Here is a 20,170-nt window from a genome sequence, read left to right as displayed (position 1 = left end):
CTAGTTCCTTCTTTTACTGATGTTAAGTTTTTTCAATTTTTGTATCTTGCATAATCCAATGTGAATATTTCTTAGATGTTTAAGGGTGGTATTCCTCTACTTTCACAAAAATGCAGATGTAAAACAAAGAAATCTATATTGTATAGAAAACAAAATAGATGAGGAAGCATATTATATATTACTTTCATTTCTCGAAGTGGCAACTGATTGCTATATTAGATTCCATAAGGTCAAGGGTTTCCTTGTGATATTTATTAAGTTGTTTACTTTATGATCATATTTTGATAATATTTTGGTTACAGTTATAGCCAAGTAAATCTTAAAAACAGTAGAATAAAAGAATAAGTGAGGAAATACATGATCCCTTCATTGAAATTTTGCTCACCCAAACCATTCTACTAACTTTCCTAAGTCTTTTCATCCTGAGTTTTCCTCCTGTTGCTCTGTTACAGTGGAGCTGAAGAGCAGAAACCAGTGATTCTGTATCAAGACTAATATAGTGTGTGTTTCTGTATTCTGTATCAAGACTAATTCGTGTGTGTTTATAGACATGCACATGTACTTCTTGGTATTGTGAAGTTCACCAAGGAGGGGAAAGTGATACATATATTGAACAGAACATTCTAAAAGATATGAAGGGCTATATAGGCTATGACCGTAACAAGAGGGATATTTCATTCCATCAAGATTTCACAATTTATCTCACACGTAAAAGAGGAAAAGGATTTGTGTTGTCTGTAAAATAACCTCCTCCAGCCTAGGAGGTAGGGTCTCTCTCTGCAGACTCCACCATCAGGTTCCAAGACAAGCTCCTCTCTGGGGCCTCAACCTCTGTGTCCGGCCAAGCACACGGTGATGCTGTGATGAACACCACTTGAAGTGTCATCTACACTCCTGTTAATATGCTCCTCTCATCTCTTCCTAGGGATTCCTCTGTTCCTTCATTACTGCCAATCTTTTCCTAGAACATTCTAGGGATAATTGAGAATAAGATAACCAGTTTTGTTAAATCATTAACTGAAAAGCATTTAAAATTGGATCAAGAGTCTGAGATGAAGGAATTTCAGGATGCTTCTGTGGAGTCAGGACACAGAGAGATCTTTCTACACTGCTTGAAGACCAAGTTGTACTCCTAGTTTGTGGCATGTTCTGGAGGGCTGAGCTTGCTGGATATATCTGATGGCCAAAGTAACCAGGCTGTTTGACATAGGAAGAGTAAAGATCATAAAAACAGAGAACCCACACTCCGCTCTCCCTTGGGAAAATTATTAAATTTCTCTGAGCTTCAATTTCCTGATGCATGAGACAACAATGTAAAATGGTCTTTAAAAAAAAAAAAGATTTAATTTATTTATTCATGAGAGACAGAGAGAGGCAGAGACACAGACAGACAGAGTAGAAGAAGCAGGCTCCTAGCAGGGAGCCCGATGTGGGACTCATTTGGAAACCCTGTGATTATGCCCTGAGCCAAAGGCAGACGCTCAACTGTTGAGCCACCCAGGCATCCCGTAAAATGGTCTTAAGAGAATACCTGGCACATTGAAATGCCAATTACTGTTAACAATTTTTATTATTATCCTTTGATCTACAACCACTATAGTATGTATGATGTAATAGAAATTTATAGTGCATCCTAATCTATTTGCCTTTTCAAATTATGTTTTTTTTTTTTTTGAGGAAAATTAGTCAGTATACTACTAATTGGGGATTCACTGACATTTTGAGAAGGGAGTAATACACATAACATAAAACCTAAATAAATGTATAATTATTTCTAATTTATACTTTATTCATCATGGTATTATTGTATTAAAAATTGACATTTAGGGGGATCCCTAGGTGGCTTGGCAGTTTGGCGCCTGCCTTTGGCCCAGGGCGCGATCCTGGAGTCCCGGGATCGAGTCCCACGTTGGGCTCCCAGCATGGAGCCTGTTTCTCCCTCCTCCTGTGTCTCTGCCTCTCTCTCTCTCTCTCTCTCTATCATAAATAAATAAATAAATCTTTAAAAAAAATTGACATTTATATCTGATGGTAGTAGAACTGATTAATAATTAAGCTTGTATCTCCAAATCAAACAAATATATATATTTCTCCCAGGAAAACCCAGAAACCAAGGAGGAATGTTGCAATGAGGTTATACACGTGAGGGATGAGGATCCTGCAAAGTTAAATCCACTCCACTCATTTATGATCTCATATAAGGGGAAAAAAAGCTATGGATTCAGTTAGTAAATTTGCAATTATGAGTTTCTCTTATCCTGCATAAACCACCCATTCCTCCTGAGTAGTCTATAAATTGGTCTTCACATGCTCCAAGCTCATACTTTAGAATTATTGTTGGTGTTTCTAATATGTGATTCAAACAACAGTTGACTTGGAACATCAATATATCTAGGAGTTAACTGATCCAGAAAATTACTGCATAAAGAAAAAATTGTGGTAATGAAAATTAGAGCACTCTTTCTTTCTTATTGCTTGAAAAATTGGTTCTTGAACATTTAAAATTCCACACTACTTAAATCCTCATTTTATGTTTCAGTTATTACTGTAATAAAATTGTACTTGTTTTGCATCTTATCAGAGAATAAGTAAGTACAGCAGGTTGAAAAAGGGGACATTTTGAAACTGTTATGAGACATTCTAATCATAATAGATATTTTTTATGATTCCCAATTAAATTAATACCTTATCTATTTGATTAATTATAATTGTTAAATGTGATTCCTTAGTGATTTCTTTTCAAATTGCTATAATTAAGTTCAATGAATATATTGCTTACTTACATCATGGTTATTATTTTTAGATTTAATGACAGCATTTATAATGGATTGGGGGGATTTAATAAAAATGACTCCAAAAAAGCTTTTCGGCAAAGCTCACTTTTGAAAGATCAGTTTCTTTCAAGGAAAAGTGGGCTCCTTGCAGGGAGCCTGATGCGGGACTCAATCTCAGGACCCTGGGATCACACCCTGAGTGGAAAACAGACACTCAACCCCTGAGCCACCCAGGCGTACCTGAAAGATCAGTTTCAATCTCTCTCCTTTTAACACAAACTCATTCTTCATACTGACACTTCACAAGAATGCATTTGCTTTGGGGAATATTCACCGTTTTCAATGCATATATGCATTTAAAATTAAACTAAACTTATTCAATATAAAATGATCAAACGGTATCAAGACGGAGGGACTTACTGAGCTAGCTCTCTTAATTCTAGCACTTCAAGATGTTAACTAAATGTTTACAACTTGCTGAGTAAGGACTATAATCCTCCTCTTTTTTATGAGCAAGTCAAGGCCCTAAAGACTAAATGATTTGCCTGAGGTGGTAAAACAGGATTTATCTCCAATCTTTCTGTCTCTCAACTTTCTTCACTATATCTCACTCTTTCTGTGTCCAAAAACAGAGAATAAAGGCTTTATTTCTAATATTCTTATTTTTTTTAATATTTTATTTATTTATTCTTGAGAGAGAGAAGGAGAGACAGAGCCAGAGACACAGGCAGAGGGAGAAGCAGGCTCCATGCACCGGGAGCCCGACGTGGGATTCGATCCCGGGTCTCCAGGATCGCACCCTGGGCCAAAGGCAGGCGCCAAACCGCTGCGCCACCCAGGGATCCCTAATATTCTTATTTTTAAAAGATTTTATTTATTTGAGTGAGAGAGAGACAGCATGTCAGTGGGGTGAAGGGAGAGTGGGGAACCCTATGCTGGGCTAGATCCCAGATCCCTGGGATCATGATCTAAGCCAAAGGCAGAAGCTTAACGTACTGAGACATCCAGGCACCTGTTATATATCCTTACTGTGGAATGGAAATGTCCCAATGCTCGAAGTTTTGTTCATCTGCTTGAGCTTGTTTTTTTATTTCACTTGACTTTTGGAAAAGGCTAAAAGCCCTTTACTCTTGTGGGTTCCAAACATATTTAATGATGTTGTTATTATTTTACTTTCACAATAAATGTGGTATGCTGAAAGAAAAGAGCAAGGGAATGTGTTTCAAAAGGATGATTTATAATTGGCTGGTCTTCAAGAAGAATAAAATGTCAATGTAACGATGGAAGTTAAATGGTGCATTGTGTTATGAGTCAGACTGATCAGTTAGCTTAAGCCATGTTGTCATATTAACAGTACAACATGGACTATCTTTTGAAAATTCTTCCACTAAAAAAAAAAATTCTTCTATTTAGGACAGAATCATTTATTATCTCTCATGATTGCTATTTGCCAGCTGGCTAAACACAATCTATGCTCAATATTATAATACCTTTTAAACTTCCTGCTGTGAAGATACAGATGCAGTGAAACACTGGGACGCCTGCACCCCAATGTTTCTAGCAGCAATGTCCACAATAGCCAAACTGGGAAGGAGCCTCGGTGCCCATCGACAGATGAATGGATAGAGAAGATGTGGTCTATGTATACAATGGAATATTGCTCAGCTGTCAGAAAGGACAAATACCCACCATGTGCTTCGATGTGGATGGAACTGGAGGGTATTATGCTGAGTGAAATAAGTCTGTCAGAGAAGGACAGTCATCATATGGTTTCACTCAGATGGGGAATATAAAAAAATAGTGAAAGGGATTATAGGGGAAAGGAGAGAAAATGAATGGGAAAAATCAGAGAGGAAAAATCATTTTATTCTTCTGACAGACCATGTGAGACTCCTAACTCTGGGAAACAAGAGATAGTGGAAGGGGAGGTGGGCGGGGGAATGGGGTAACTGGGTGATGGGCACTGAGGGGGGCACTTAACAGGATGAGCACTGGGTGTTATACTGTAGGTTGGCAAATTGAAGTCCAATAGAAAAATTTACAGAAAAAAGCCAACCACAACAACCACAACAATAAACCTTGCTGGGATCTCTGGGGGGCTCAGTAGTTTGCACCTCCCTTCGGCCCAGGGTGTGATCCTGGAGTCCTGGGATTGAGTCCCACATCGGGCTCCCTGCATGGAGCTTGCTTCTCTCTCTGCCTGTGTTGTGTCTCTGCCCCCTTCTCTCTCTCTGTCTCTCATGAATAAGTAAATAATATCTTTTTAAAAACAAACAAACTCCCTGATGTGGAATAATAAAACTCAATTTAATTTTTAGACTTTCAAAGTACTTGTTAATTAAAATACCTTATATTGGTTGCTATTCTACATATTTGGGGATAAGCTTCAGCTTTTTCATATTAAAGGTAGATTTAGATAATATCATAAGTCTTCTGTCGACAGTTTAAATCAGAATAAAAAGAAGTACAATTGATGACTTATCTATTATGTCACACAATAAGATAAATATTTTTGAGGGAGAACATCTTTAATACTTCACTGTATTTCTCTCTTACCCTCTCTTCCTCTCAATCTTGCTCCCTCTAATTTTGATAGTTCATAGGATTACAGTTACACATATATTTCAGTTCACTTACTGTCAATATCCAGGCTGTAATAAAAACAAAGAGAAAGAGGTAACCTCAACTGGCTAGCTACTGACGAAGGTCAATGTTTTCATTCTGCAAGGGACAACTCTAAAGACTCGGGCATACAGACCATCTTTAGCATACAGTTTCATTTATGAAGTTCATGGGACTGCAGAAGGCAAATGGCTTGTTGGCTTGTTCCGAAGCCCAATGAGGAAAATGAAAGGAGTTAAAAGCAAATTTTTCAAGGTATCTGAGGACTTGAGGCAAAAAGCAAATGGTCTCAATGAAAATTTTAGATTTGTTTTAATAACATAGTTCTCGGGACACCTGGGTGGCTCAGCGGTTAAGCTTCTGTCTTCAGCTCAGGTCCTGATCCCGGAATCTGGGATCCAGTCCCGCATTGGGCTCCTTGCATGGACCGTGCTTCTCTCCCTCTGCCTGTGTCTCTGCCTCTCTGTGTCTCTCATGAATAAATTAATAAAATCTTAAAAAAAAAAAAAACCATAGTTCTCTGATCAGTAGCCAGGGATACATTTATTAGTACCCACATCAATTGAATAAAAAAGTTCTTGAATTTTAGTTAGCAGGGTATATCTGGGATTGGATGCATATTGGCATTAACATGCTAATGCTAGGGGCACCTAAGTGGCTTAGTCCCTTAAGTATCAGACTTTTGATTTCGGCTCAGGTCATGATCTGAGGGTCCTGGGTTCAGGCCCTGCATCGGACTCTGCACTCAGCATGAAGTTGGCTTGGGATTCTCTGTCTCCCTTTCCTTCTGCCCCTCCCCTGCTCACTCACACACTCTCTCTCAAACAAATAAATAAAATCTTAAAAAAAAAAACCAAAACATGCTAATGCCAATCTCTTATTTCAGACTCTTTGGTTTTCTGATCACATAATAGGCAAGCTTTCTAAAGTCACAAATTGTATTAGCAAATCTACTGAAACTACTTTAAAAAACGCTCCCCTACATGCACTGAAGTGAAAAGAAAAAGAGTAAACTGAATTACATTTCCTTTGCTCTCTCTGAATAGGGTTTCCAGTGATTGCATTTTTCAAATGAAAAAAGTCATGCACTCTAGAGGATAAACTGCCAATGCTTAACTTCATTTTCTCCACATATGTTGTGTCATTAACATATTTGTTTGTCAACAGAAAGATAGATTATGGAATAATACAGTGATAATAGTATAGTATGCTGTTATTATGTGTTACTTTATAAGATACCTTTACAGAATCTGAACATAGACTTTAAGAAACAAATTAATACTATGATTTTAACAGACAAGAAAACCAAGGCTTAAAATGATTGAGAGATCCGTCCTGTTAGCAAGTGGTGAATGGAGCTGGAAGGCAGCATCTCTATCCCTCAACTCTGCTCCTTCCCAGCACTTCACAGCTTCTAATGACTTCTAATGACTATTTCTTTGTATTTGTTGAACCAAATTATAAATAACATTATAATATTCAAGAGAGAGAGATCCTCAAGATCTCCTAAATATGAAGATCTAGAGACTCTTTTAAATTTATCTCTTGGGATCCCTGGGTGGCGCAGCGGTTTGGCGCCTGCCTTTGGCACAGGGCACGATCCTGGAGACCCAGGATCGAATCCCATGTCAGGCTCCCGGTGCATGGAGCCTGCTTCTCCCTCTGCCTGTGTCTCTGCCCCTCTATCTCTCTCTCTCTCTCTCTGTGTGACTATCATAAATAAATAAAAATTAAAAAAAAAAAAAAGCTATAGTTTAAAAAAAAAAAAAATTTATCTCTTATCCCAAATTAGGATGATTAATGATTCAATGACTCCCACTCAAATTGGTGTAATGGCTATAGCTGGACAGCATATAGTTATTTTTCAGGACTCAAGTTCCAGCACCGATTTCCTGCTTTGTGATCTGGAACACGTCAATTTTACTTTTTTATGCTTTTGTTTCCCCATCTATAAATGGGGATAACAGTAGAACCTAATTTCATACAAAATTCTTATCGCAGTTCCTGGCATGATGACAGGCTCAATGAATATTATCAAGTATTATTATTTCTTTTATAATCATCATCATCATTCAGACGATCTCAAGGTTCATTTTCTAGCTATTAATTTATATACAGATCCTTTTAAGTCAGGTCAAATACCAACTCCACTGGGTCTCTTTCCCTGTTTTGTAAAATGAAGTGATTGGATTAGGTAATCTCCAAGATTCCTCAAGATTTATTTATTTGAGAAAGAGCGAGAGCTTAAGTGAGGGAATGCGCAAAGGAGAGAAATCCTCAAGCAGAGTGCCTACTGAGCATGGAGCCCAGCAAGGAAATCGATCCCAGGACCCTGAGATCATGGCCTGAGCCAAAATCCAGAGCCAGACACTTAACCAACTGCACCATCCAGGTGGCCCTAAAAATCTGATATTCTAAAAATCTGATATTTTTTTTTGTAGAGCTTTAAAACAAATTTCTTCAAATGAAATACTCTTACCTTAACTGTTGGGACTAATTGGTAATGTTTAGTGATATCTTTTTCCTAAGAAAGGGAAAATATAATAAACATATTAGTGAAATTGGGAGACCCTCATATATTAAATCATTTAATCATTAGTATTTAAGGGCATTAACTGAAATTTCCTGAAAGCCAGGTTAGCACAGTATATTTTATTTACTTTTTTAAATATTTTATTTATTTATTCATGAGAGACACATAGAGAGAGAGGCAGAGACAATAGGCAGAGGGAGAAGTAGGCTCCATGCAGGGAGCCCGACATGAGACTCAATCCCGGGTCTCCAGGATCAGGCCTTGGGCTGAAGGCGGCGCTAAACCGCTGAGCCACCCGGCTGCCCGCACAGTATAGTTCAATACACTTAACATAAAATATACAATCAGAGGCATTCTGTAACCTTCAAATTCCTCTAAGCCTTAAAGTACTCTCTGCAGACCAGCAGCATTACTATCACCTGGGTACTTGGAACTAAGTTCCGGGTCATCCTAGACCTGCTGCATCAGAGACCCTTAGGGTGGGATCCAGCAATCTGTGTTTTGTTAAAGCCTTCCAGTGATTCTAATGGTGCTGAAGACTGAGAACCACTTACTAAGGGAAGAATGGAAAAGAAAGCTCTGCTTCTGATAAACATGTACTGAAGCAGCTGAAACTGAAATTGAATGTGGCCTTGAATCTGGCCTTAGATGACATCAAAGAGAAAGGTCTGCCAGAAATAATTAGAAGTCAAGCAACTAATCAATTGGCTCAAAACTGGGGCTAAGAAGCCACTCTCAGTTATTCCCTGTAGAGAAATAAGGTATTCAGAAGGTCAAAGAAAAGTTCAATAAAACTATCAGAGAATATGAGAGTAATGATTGTGGCCAGTAAGAATACATGACCCAGTAAGAATACATGACCTCCCATCTTCCTGCTTAGCATAGAGAATCACATTGTCTAGGCTGTCTACTATATGAAAGAAACTAGGTGTTACTCTTTCCGTTTTTTTTTTGAAGAATAAAATAAAAATAAAACACTAGAACTCAAAACCCTGATTTATTTTGGCCTACATTACATATGGAAGTAAATACTTAATGATCTATGCTCATCTATCTATCTGGCAAAATTGAAATAACTCTGTTAGAGGTGGCATTGAGAAAACCTTTTAATAGGCAAACCACCACAAACATTTGAACAATTTATAAGACCAGAAGAGAAAATCAATGTCAAAGTGATAGGAAGACAGGTGACTTCAATGTCTTGTCTATAGGACACTATCCCAGACCCCTTTTAAGTCCAAAATTTCTAATTGCCTCCTGGATGTCAATTTCAACAAAGCAGGAACTGAGTATATCCAATCAGGTCCAATGGACTGTATCCCAGTCTCTTAGTGAATGGAGTTAATTTTTCCCAGGTATATACTCCCTTCCATGCCCTCTACCCACTAATAGTTTGTATTTACCAAACCCAGTCAACAGAATTCATCATTACCTGAGAATTTATTTCTCCTTCATCTTTTTCACTGTGATCACGCTTATTCATATTCCCATGGTATTTTTCTTGTCTCTCTTCACAGCTATATTTCTAGACTCCAAAGAACAGGAACATGTCTGCTCCTTAGCACCCAGCACAAGGCTAGGCACAGTAGACATATGCAAATAGTAAATTGTTCCCAAACTAATATGAAATCTCACAGCCCCTATGACTTCAGGATGCCACCACCCACTGCATCTTCTTCCAGAGAAAGAAACGGACATGTGACAAACTTACAAAGGAAGAGTATGTTTCCTAAGCCACATTTATTACATTTTAAGTTCTTAGGTAAGTGTTCTAATGACCAGATTTGTATAATTTTTATATTATATCCTCTTTCTTGACTCATTTCAAGACAAGTTTATTTTGTCTACTTGTGATGTAGGAGCGAGTTAGGGGCAGATGGGGCTAGGCAGGGAAAAGTAAGGGAAAGGCCCAAAGTCAGGCCTCCAGGAATCTGTGGGCTCTCATAAACCCCAAGGATACCAAAAGGCCCCAGAGTCAAGCTCCTACCCATCCGGGGAAAACAGACATAAGACAGTAAAATCAGAAAAAAAATAAACCTGGCCCCCTGGCTCCAATAGGTTAGGGAGCTCCCCCTTTAATGGCTACTAAGTAATCACAGAAACCCCAGATGGAGAGAAATGTGGGGGGGGGGGGCACATCTCCTCTGTGCTCGTGACATTTACAAATACACCCTGATATCAACAAGAAATTCACCAACTTCCCTGGTCAGTTTCCTATAAAAGCCCCCAGAGGCAACCCTGTCAGGACCCCTCTCACTTCTCAGAGCTTCCTCTGTAGCTCTCCTGAGTAAAACTTCTATTGTTTTGCTCACTCTGTCCCTGACATTTGTTGGTCCACTCTGTTAGAGAAGAACCAAGCTCTCTTGTAGCACTTGGATATTATTGTTTTCAGGCATGGTTTTAGTGACCTCACCAGGACTAATAGCATATGTTCCAGAGTCTTTGGGGGAATGTCCAGGAGACTGGACATTCAGCAAATTATAATAATAGGCAAAGTGGCTTACAGCAATCACAAGAATCCTCTTAAGAAATTATGATCTATAAAAAAAAAATTCCTGTCAAGAGCATATTTGCTACACGCAACACTGATTTATGGGAACTGTTACTCCAAAACATGTCGCTGTACCTGAGATACATTATCCAAGTAAATCACAGATGGAGCCAAGCTCTAATGGGATTTACTGTACCGCCCCCCACCCTGAACACAGAGAACATCTTTTATGTGCTACTTTGTATACACTTCATGTTCTAACAATATACCAGGAACTCTGGGGTAGGTTGGTTTTGTTCTTTCAAAATTACAAAGTTCAAACAAAAAGATACAATTTTTTTGTTTGTTCCTAGTGCCTCCACTGAAGATGAATTCTAGAATGTACAAATACAGAAGGAAAATTTCTTGGCCAGCAAACAGATCCAAGAGAAATCTTCCAGAAACACATGGCCTGGGATATTTCTGACTCTTGGCAGACTGCAAACCTTTACTGCCTTTTGTTAATAATCAGGGTTCAGATCAAGTGCCTGTAAGGAGCCAGGACCTACTTGTGAGACTAGAGATTAGCTCAGAAGTTGAGTATCTTCCAACAAACACTCTCATAATAGCAGATATCTTCTCCAGACACCAAATTTACTCAGGCCAGCACAAATGTCATTTACTAAAGAGACATGGAAATGTATGGCCACTATTCTCTAGAAAACAGAGCTATTTAGTAATCAATGTAAAAATACATTTAATGGCAATTTTGTTCTATAGACTTGTTGCTATCTAAAATGATGGAGACCACAGTCACAGACCATCTTATGGTCACCTCTACAAAGACAAGAGAGTGTACAATATAAGGCTGCTGTTATTAGAAGCCATGAAGTATGACTGTGAAGGAATTTCAAAATCACAAGGTGACTGAAAAAGCAGCCCTTGAACTTACACAGATGAAAACAGACTCCAACTCATTCCTAGCTATGTCCTGCACTTCCTTAGTGGTAAAAGCCTGGGATATAACCTACAGCTTTTTTAAAAACAGATTTCATTTATTTGAGAGAGCATGCAGAGTGAGAGAGAGATAGAGAGAGAGAGCACAAGCAGGGGAGGAGCAGACAGAGAAGCAGACACCCCACTTAGCAGGGAACTGGATGAGGGGCTCAATCCCAGGACCCTGAGATCATGACCCAAGCCTATGGCAGACCCTTAACTAAGCCACTGTGGGACCCAGGAAATTGAACAAAATCCCCCACCCCCGGACAAGCAGAGCAGGACTGACTCTATTTGGGGCTGCACCCGCCTTGCGCTAATCGAAGACCAGGACACACCCTAATCGGAAATCCGGCTCAGAGGACCAGCATGACTGTGCAACTTTCTGCGTATCCCACTGGCCACGGGCCCCCATAAAGTTGCTGAGCCTCTTAGTCTCGGGGTCCAAGTCCCTGCTCCGTTGTGTCGGGTACACCTGGACCCAGGCTCCAGCTTGTAAATAAACCCTCGTGTGTTTGTATCCGTGTCGGCTCCTTGGTGGTTTCTTGGATTTGCAATCTTGGGCACAACACCACCCAGGCCCTCCATAACATCTTTAGATATTACCATGACCTGTCCATTCCTGGCAAGGTCTGTACAAGTTTGAAAGGATAGATCAAACAGATGAATTTTCTGCCAGTAAAATTTTAGTGGTAAGATGGAAAGGTAACACACAAACAACTGGCTATAAAACCAATAACCAAAAGCCAATAAAGCAACAAGCAGAGAGGTATTGTCCTTGTGGAGTGTTGCTTTCTGAAAGCTTAGGCTCAGGTAAGAGGAAGGGGTAGGTGGCGGGCGTCACAAAACAGGACCATGGAACACAGACTTCCGAGATGGCATTGAGAGTTGTTGTTGAAATTGTTTTTCAGGAGACACCCAGCCATGAAGCCATTCTGCTAATAATGGCAAAGATCGGATAAAAGTCCTCCAGCAAAGCAGAGATAACGGGAGCTACAACAGAGCTGGCTTTGAGAGAATTTAGTATCTCCTAACAGCTTATCCTTTGCAGAGATTGCGTATTACCCACCCAATACAGCAGAAATGGCTAGAGCGGAGTAACACATTTGAAGATTTTACTTTAAAAACTGATTTTGAGCCACCGCAGTATGTGCAATGTCTTTGCAATTAGTCAATTGGACTTGATGCAGAGAAGTGAAGAGTTCAGTGTGAGAGGAAAAAGGATCAAAGAGACTATTCAGATACAGGGCAGTCACAAACAGAAGAGTCTAGACAGACAAAAACAGATTCCTTATTTGTTCCTGTTTAGGATTTCTCCACGTCCTCAGTGGTTAAAAAAAGCCAAACAACAACAACAAAAATAAGAAGAGAGGAGATATAGCACACTATAGAACTGTGTGCTATTTTATTTTCTCCTGATGACATTAAGATATAGCTACACTTTAGCATTGGTAAATTTAATACAGTTAAATCTAGTCAAAGTGTGGAGGCCGAGAAAATTAAGGCCGTTCCACTTTAAGTTCAGCGTTATCACAAGTGCAGCCATCCCAGGCCCCTGTGAATAAGAGCTGAACTTTACCTTACTTCAGTTACAGGAAGAAAACACCTTACAGCTTGAAGTCCTAGAAAGCCCCATATTAGAATAAAAACAGAGCCCAAGCCAGTGGCAGGAAGCCCCTATTAGAATGAGAACAGAGCTCAATGCCCTTGAAGGCCCCATATCAAAATGTAAACAGAACTTGAGGAATTGCTCCAGCCCTTCTGGAGGTCCCCAGACCAGTCCTTAAAACTAAGCTGAAACCCACTTCGGGGTCCAAGTCCCTGCTCCGCTGTGTCGGGTACACTTGGACCCAAGCTCCAGCGTGCTAATAAACCCTCGTGTGCTTGCGTCGGTGTCGGCTCCTTGGTGGTTTCTTGGATTCGCAATCTTGGGCACAACAAAAGTTTAGTTATTTTCTAGTAATCCTTTCTCTATTTGCCTCAATTTAAAAGAAATCTACTGGAGTTTGCTAATGAACAATATCAAAATTAGGTGATACAATTCACTTGTGCAGTAAGATGCAGAAACCCAGTATAGGCAAACAGATTAAACAGGAAAATAGCAAACATGTTGGAAACGAAAGACAAAAGGAAAAATACCTACAGATACAGAGTGAGCCCCAAAAGTCTAGTTTGAGCATTACACAGAAATGTGGCCAATGTATGGGAAACCAATTCAGGCTCCTTTGTTCTGCTTTAGGTCTCACTAAAGGTAGATTAGCCAGGGCAGGCAGCGCAGGTGCTGGCGGCCGTTGGCAGGGATGAAGTGTGTACCTATTAGTAGCTCTCTATAGTAATAGTCCTAATTTCAATGCTGCTTATTCTTCATATTTAGAGAGAATCTGAATAACCACAAAACTTTCTGCAACGAAAATAGACCCGAAACGGTGCTTTTGCACATACCTGTTTTTCTCCACTGGGCTTTTTGTGGTTCAGTAACAGTTCAACAGCTCCGACGACTTCTTTCCTGATAGCATGCAACAGAGCATCTCCAACGTAGACATTGAAGCTTAAAAGCAGTTCAATGAGCTCCAAGTTCTCATTTTCAATTGCAATGAGGAGAGCAGTTCTTCCAAGAGGATCAATGCAATTAATGTTGATTTTAAAATAAATTTCAGCTTCCTCCAGAGATTTCTTGACACTTGCATAATCTCCCTTTTCCACCGCATTTAAGTAGGCTTTTTCTGATGGAGAGAGTTCCGATTCTGCTCGGACTATCCTTAGAGGGATGCGATCTCTGTAGGGGGCATTCACATTCCTTTTGTAATAGAACTGAGCCATGTTTCATGCCATGCTACTTCCTTGTCTCTGAAAGTGCAAACAGAACCCAAAAAACACAAGGATCAGTGCCAGTACACTTTCTAATCATGATGTGTCACATTTAACATGTGGGACCCAGGACGTTGAACCGAAGTCCCAGGCCTGGCCGAGCAGCAGGACCGGCTCCCTTCGGTGCGGCCCCGCCCCGCCCCCCCCCGCGACCCCACAGGCCCTGCTTACTGCCCACGGCGCTGCCCACCCTGTCGAGCCGCCGGGCACCCCTCCCGGCCCCGGCCCCGGCCCCGGCCCGCAGCCACGCAGCCCCGCCTTGTGCCCCGAACCCGCGCGGATCCGGGGCTGCTGCGGGGTAAGGGGCCACGCGGGGCCCCTGCGTGCGGGCCCACGGGACCGGGCAACTTTCCGCCCATGGACAGTCCCGCGGGCCCCGGGCCCCGTAGAGCTGCGGCGCCTCTTAGCCTCGGGGGCCAGGTCCCTGCTCCCTGCGTCGGGCGCACCTGGACCCAGGCCCGTGTGTTTGCATCCGGGCGGCTCCTCGGGGGTTTCTCGGATTCGCGATCTGGGGCACGACATAAATGTTTTACTGCTGTTAGCTCCTGATTTCATACTTATGGATCTGAACTACTTTATTATTCTATGTCATTTGTATTCAACTCACTTCTTTACTTACATACGTTTACTACTAAATTAAAATTAATAGGAGATTCCAGGTACCTGAACATGCATATTCATCTTAATTGATTTTTTTAAACCTAATCATTTTATGAGTAAATTAACCTGACTTGAATAATACTTTAAAGGTAAATTAAACATACATTGAATCAACAAATGTGATTATATTTCATGTAATGTTTTCAATTTGGGAAATTATACATTACTTGTTTGTTACCTCAATTTAGTAGGCATTTCAGTTAACCAATTAATTAGGTTTCACTTTTCAATGTTCAGATTATTAGTCACATTAATCATAATTTCTCAACTAGGGGCACCTGGGTGGCTCAGTGGTTAAGCATCTGCCTTTGGCTCAGGTTGTGATCCCAGGGTCCTGGGATCAAGTCCCACATCAAACTCCCTCCAGGGATCCTGCTTCTCCTTCAGCCTGTCTCTGCCTCTCTGTCTCTCATGAATAAATAAAATCTTTAAAATAATAATTTCTCAACTATCTAGGTTCAAGATACAATTTGTTCCTTTCTGGCTTATTAGATTTCATATTTTATTAAGGCCCCTTCACAGATGAAACAAATTTAAGAATTTCATAATTCATAATATTTTTCTCAAATATTTCACTTTTTATTAGTCTTGGTGTTTCAAATGTATAATGACCAAACTACACAGCATGATATACATTCATTCCCATAATTACAGAAAGGAAGTGTGGCAATATTAATTTTTTAGAGAAAAATGAAGAGTGACGCTGGTGTTCAAATCTATTGATTTTAGGTGTGCAAATTATTTGCTTGAAACTTAATTATAATTTCAGGATTTGGAGATGCTTTGACTCACTAGAATCATGGGAGAGAATTTATAAATTTATATTATGGGATAGGAATGACAAATATTCCTCTAGTATAACTCAGACTACAATAAGTCAAGATTATTATGATGCTACGTATCTTATAATTTTCTGACCTAGAATGGCAGCACCTCCTTCCCAACCCATGTCAGCATCTGTAAGAGCATGTGGAATCAATGTCAACGGGCTTCATATTGTAATTTTACCAGGACTACAATGTAAATGATAATAAGTGGCATTTATAATACTTTATTTCCTCACATTGTCCTTACCTAAGACTCTTGGAAAAAATATGTAAATATTCCTTTTTATTTATTTATTTTTAAAGATTTACTTATTTATTTATGATAGACATAGAGAGAGAGAGGCAGAGACACAGGAGGAGGGAGAAGCAGGCTCCATGCTGGGAGCCCCACATGGGACTCGATCCCAGGACTCCAGGATCACGCCCTGGGCCAAAGGCAGGCCCTAAACTGCTGAGCCACCCAGGGATCCCCTAAATATTCCTTTTTGGAGCTGAATTCAAGGTTTGCCACCAACAATTGTTTTGTTTAAGACCAATGTTTGAAAGTAGCTCACCAAAAATACAGGGTAAAATTAAGGTATGAACACAACACACAGTGGTTTGAATTGTGACTCAGAGGAATTAGCCTAGAGGATGGAAAAATTTTATTTCATTTATTCTATTTTATTTAGTGATGATATGAAATAAAGAATTAGAGAGTAAATAAATAGCATTTGACTTCTGACCAAGCTGCAGGATGGTGTGCATGCACTGTGGTATAGTGGTGAGCCCAGGTGCCCTCCAAAGCGCAGGATGTCAGTGACAACGAAGGGACTGGTGGACAACACAGAAAGTATTGGACAAGTTGGGAGAGATGAGGACAGATAATGGCAAATTAGATTCAGTAAAACCTATTTCATTTAATCCAGATAACTGCCATACATGTAAACTACATAAGGATGGGTTAAAATGTAATACTGCCCTGAAAAAAAGATGTAGCCTAATCAACACTGTATTTAAAATGTGAACTGGGCATGAGATTTTACATTTGGGAACCTGTTACTCCCCATAAAATGAGGTAAACAACACTATCAAACGAATGAGTGAGAAGAATCAGAGTTAGTGCTGAAAAAGATCTTCTACCTTTTCTTAAAGATTTTATTTATTCATGAGAGACACACAGAGAGAGGCAGAGACATAGGCAGAGGGAGAAGCAGGCTCCCCTTAGGGAGCCTGATATGGAACTCGATCCCCAGACCCCGAGATCACGACTTGTACCAAAGGTAGACGCTCAACCACTGAGCCACCCAGGTGTCCTGAGAAAGATCTATTAACCGTATTGTTCTCTTCCAATTTCTTGAATTTGAAACAAACACAAAACCCAATGTGACTTGGGAAGGATAGGTGAATCTGAGATATATTAAATATACTAAGAAATTAAATACATTAAATAAGTGAAATTTAATTACTTCTATGGAATATAAAATACACACACGTAAAATAATTCTGGCTAAAACATTAAAAGAATAAGAAGATTGTATAATTTTTAGACAAGTCTCTGTGCTGGATTACTTGAGATGCAAGGATACGAATAGAAAGACAAAAATCAGGGTTAACTTTTTGAAACCATGAGAGACGAATGTAATAGTGAATGCAAGGTGCTGATAAGGCTGATGGGAGTTCCTGAGCTGACACAATTGTCAGCAACTCTGGAACTGCCACTGGAAAGGAAGTCTTGAAAGAAGAGGAGGCTTAGTATAGCAGAGATCCTGACCTAAAGTGTGTGAATGAAAGTCTGTTCCTGGTCCTACATTTTCAGAATGAGCTTTCTGGGGAGGAAAAGATATTTTCCTCTATGAAATCACATAATTGATTTCAATGCCCCCTTTATAACATACCATCCAGAAGTAAAATGACTGTTTCATCCAGTTACATTTCAGACTCAGAAGAGAGATGGGAAGTGATGGGAAAAACCTCAAATTCCGTACGTGAATTTTTAAATAACCCAAATTCTAATTTCTGTAAATGTGTTGGGGATTAACACAATCACAAAGCTGGAGAGAGCTACACCTTGCCATCAAGAGAAATTTTTTAAAATTGTCACTAGATTTGAGAACCACAATTATCTATGCAACATAAACAGAAAAACAAAAGGTCCTACATTTTCTTATCAATCAGAAGGCATATTTCCTAGAGGATGGACTTAGTTGTACAGTAGAAAGAATAGTGGACTTCCGTACAACAGAGATAAAGAAAATACACAGAAATCTCTACTCTTGAGTAGACATTAAAGTTAAAATAAATTTTTCATATATATGTATATATATGAGTATATATATTGTTTTTATTCTAGTTTATGATAAAAAAATTGTGTTTACAAGTGTGATTTCTTGGCTCAGTGAGAAATTTGACTCCCATTTTTCTGTTAAGATACTACTACATATATTTAAGTTGATTTTGTATTTTTTCTGGACTCTGATATTGAAATGACATTTTCCAAGACAATTTATTCACATTCAATCCAATTTGGATTTCTTTTTGGCTATTGGTATAGTACATTATCTCTAATCTTAATTCCACCAAAACACCAAATGCTTTGTTTTTTGCTACCATTCTGAATTCCAGACCCCTTCCTACTTCCTCAGGAACAATATATATACTCCTATATACTGTATGTGCATTTCAGTAGTTTAAGTCTTGTACAAAAACTGCCACATAATTCACTTAGCCTGTCTAAAACCTAACCAACAAAGTTTTCTCTGGTTTTGATGCTGTAAAAGCACAATGAATTATTAAATTCCTCTGAAGGGTTTTAAGGATCTTTCTGTGAATTTCAAGAAGTTCATGTCCTAATTACTTAAGGAAAGGAAAAACACTTTACTAAGTAAATATTATGACATCCTAAGATTTTAAAGGAGGAAATCGGGAATATGCTTATTTTTAGAATTGAAGCCCCTCAACAACTACCAAACCTAAAACTAAACCCTAGATATCCTTATTAAAACACACACACACACACCTAGAAGAATGCATCTGCAGGGCAAAAATTTTTATTTTTCTTGACTTTTTATCTCATGGGATTTAGAAAATACACACGGCTGTCAAAGTTTGAATTTCAACCTCGAGAGCATTGATCTCTTTTTCTTCCCCTCCAATTTCAGAGGAAAGGATGTTTGCTCTATCTACCACTGCCTGAGGGTTCAGCCACTGCCACCTCTCCATCAGTTACCTCTTTCTTTCAGACCTTAAACCGCTCTGCATGTTGAACTTTTCTCAAATTACAAATGTATTTAATTTTCACCTACTTACTTTAAAGTTCTAATTATCTTTTTTTTTTTTTAAAGATTTTATGTATTATTCACGAGACAAACAGAGAAAGAGGCAGGGACATAGGCAGAGGGAGAAGCAGGCTCCCTGCGGGGAACCCAATGTGGGACTTGATCCCAGGACCCCAGGATTATGACCTGAGCCAAAGGCAGACACTCAACCATGGAGCCACCTTGGTGCCCCAAAATTCTAATTATCTTTGGCAATTCTCTTTTTCTCTCATCTCTGGTTTTGTTTTATAAAGTTTAAGCTAATCTCCCATTTACTCATTTACTCTAACATGGTATTTATCGCCATCATGGAATAAATATTTGTCTTAAAGTCAGTCATGTCTTGCTAGTTGTCAGATACATTTTAGTGCTTTTCAGGCAACATAATACTCGGCTTTCTAGCAGCCTTCTGTGATGAGCCTCTCTCTAATAAAATGTCCCCACCTTGAGTTCTAGGACATGCTCTACTTTCTACCTCAACAAGACCTCTCTCTCTCGATAGCCTCCAGCTTCTTTTCCTTCCATCTGAAGCCTAAATGCTATTACCAGGGCTCTGCTTATGGCTCTTTTCTCTGTTACTGTCATTAGCTATTCTCATCCATTACTCATTATCTGAAATGTTCCATAAAACCCATATATGTCTTTACAATATGCCATGTATTTTTAAAATGTTCTAAAATCCATGCTTGCAGTCCATACTTCTTTAAGTTCCAGACCTGTGCTGTCCAATGTCGTACTTATTAGTCACATGTGGCTACTTAAACATAAGTCAACTAACATTAAATAATATTAAAGATAATTTCTTAAGTCTTATTTGCCATATTTCAACTGCTCCGTAGCATTTCCTGTGCATACTGCTGACTTTATCTCCTCATCGTCTTTAACATGGCCACACCGATATTCTTCTAAATCATCTCACTGATATTATTCTTCCATGCTCTCTATTTAGCCTCCACAATGACACATGCCTAATCATGCCAAAATGTCAATCTGATCAAATCACTCTCTTAAAATTCTTAAGTGACTGATAATCATTCATAGGAAAACATACTGACTCATTACAGAATACTGGACTCTCCATGATCTGGTTTCTAAATGCCTTCTTAGACATATTTCCCAAGATC

At 39.3% G+C, this 20,170-nt stretch overlaps 1 protein-coding gene across 2 annotated transcripts in view; it reads right to left on the bottom strand.

The window, feature by feature from the left end:
• Nucleotides 1–20,170, bottom strand: part of TRPC4 (transient receptor potential cation channel subfamily C member 4) — a 206,991-nt gene that overhangs the window by 138,927 nt on the left and 47,894 nt on the right. For both annotated transcript variants that reach the window (XM_038573176.1, XM_038573177.1), the window contains exon 2: nt 13,838–14,242. In XM_038573176.1, the coding sequence (XP_038429104.1) occupies nt 13,838–14,215 (378 nt within the window). In that variant the 5' untranslated portion in view covers nt 14,216–14,242. The remainder of the gene's footprint in view (nt 1–13,837; nt 14,243–20,170) is intronic.

This window comes from Canis lupus, chromosome 25, assembly GCF_011100685.1.
Source record: "Canis lupus familiaris isolate Mischka breed German Shepherd chromosome 25, alternate assembly UU_Cfam_GSD_1.0, whole genome shotgun sequence".
Classification (NCBI taxonomy): Eukaryota; Metazoa; Chordata; class Mammalia; order Carnivora; family Canidae; genus Canis; species Canis lupus.
Note: the sequence above shows the minus strand (reverse complement) of the source record. Positions and strands in the feature narration are given on the sequence as shown.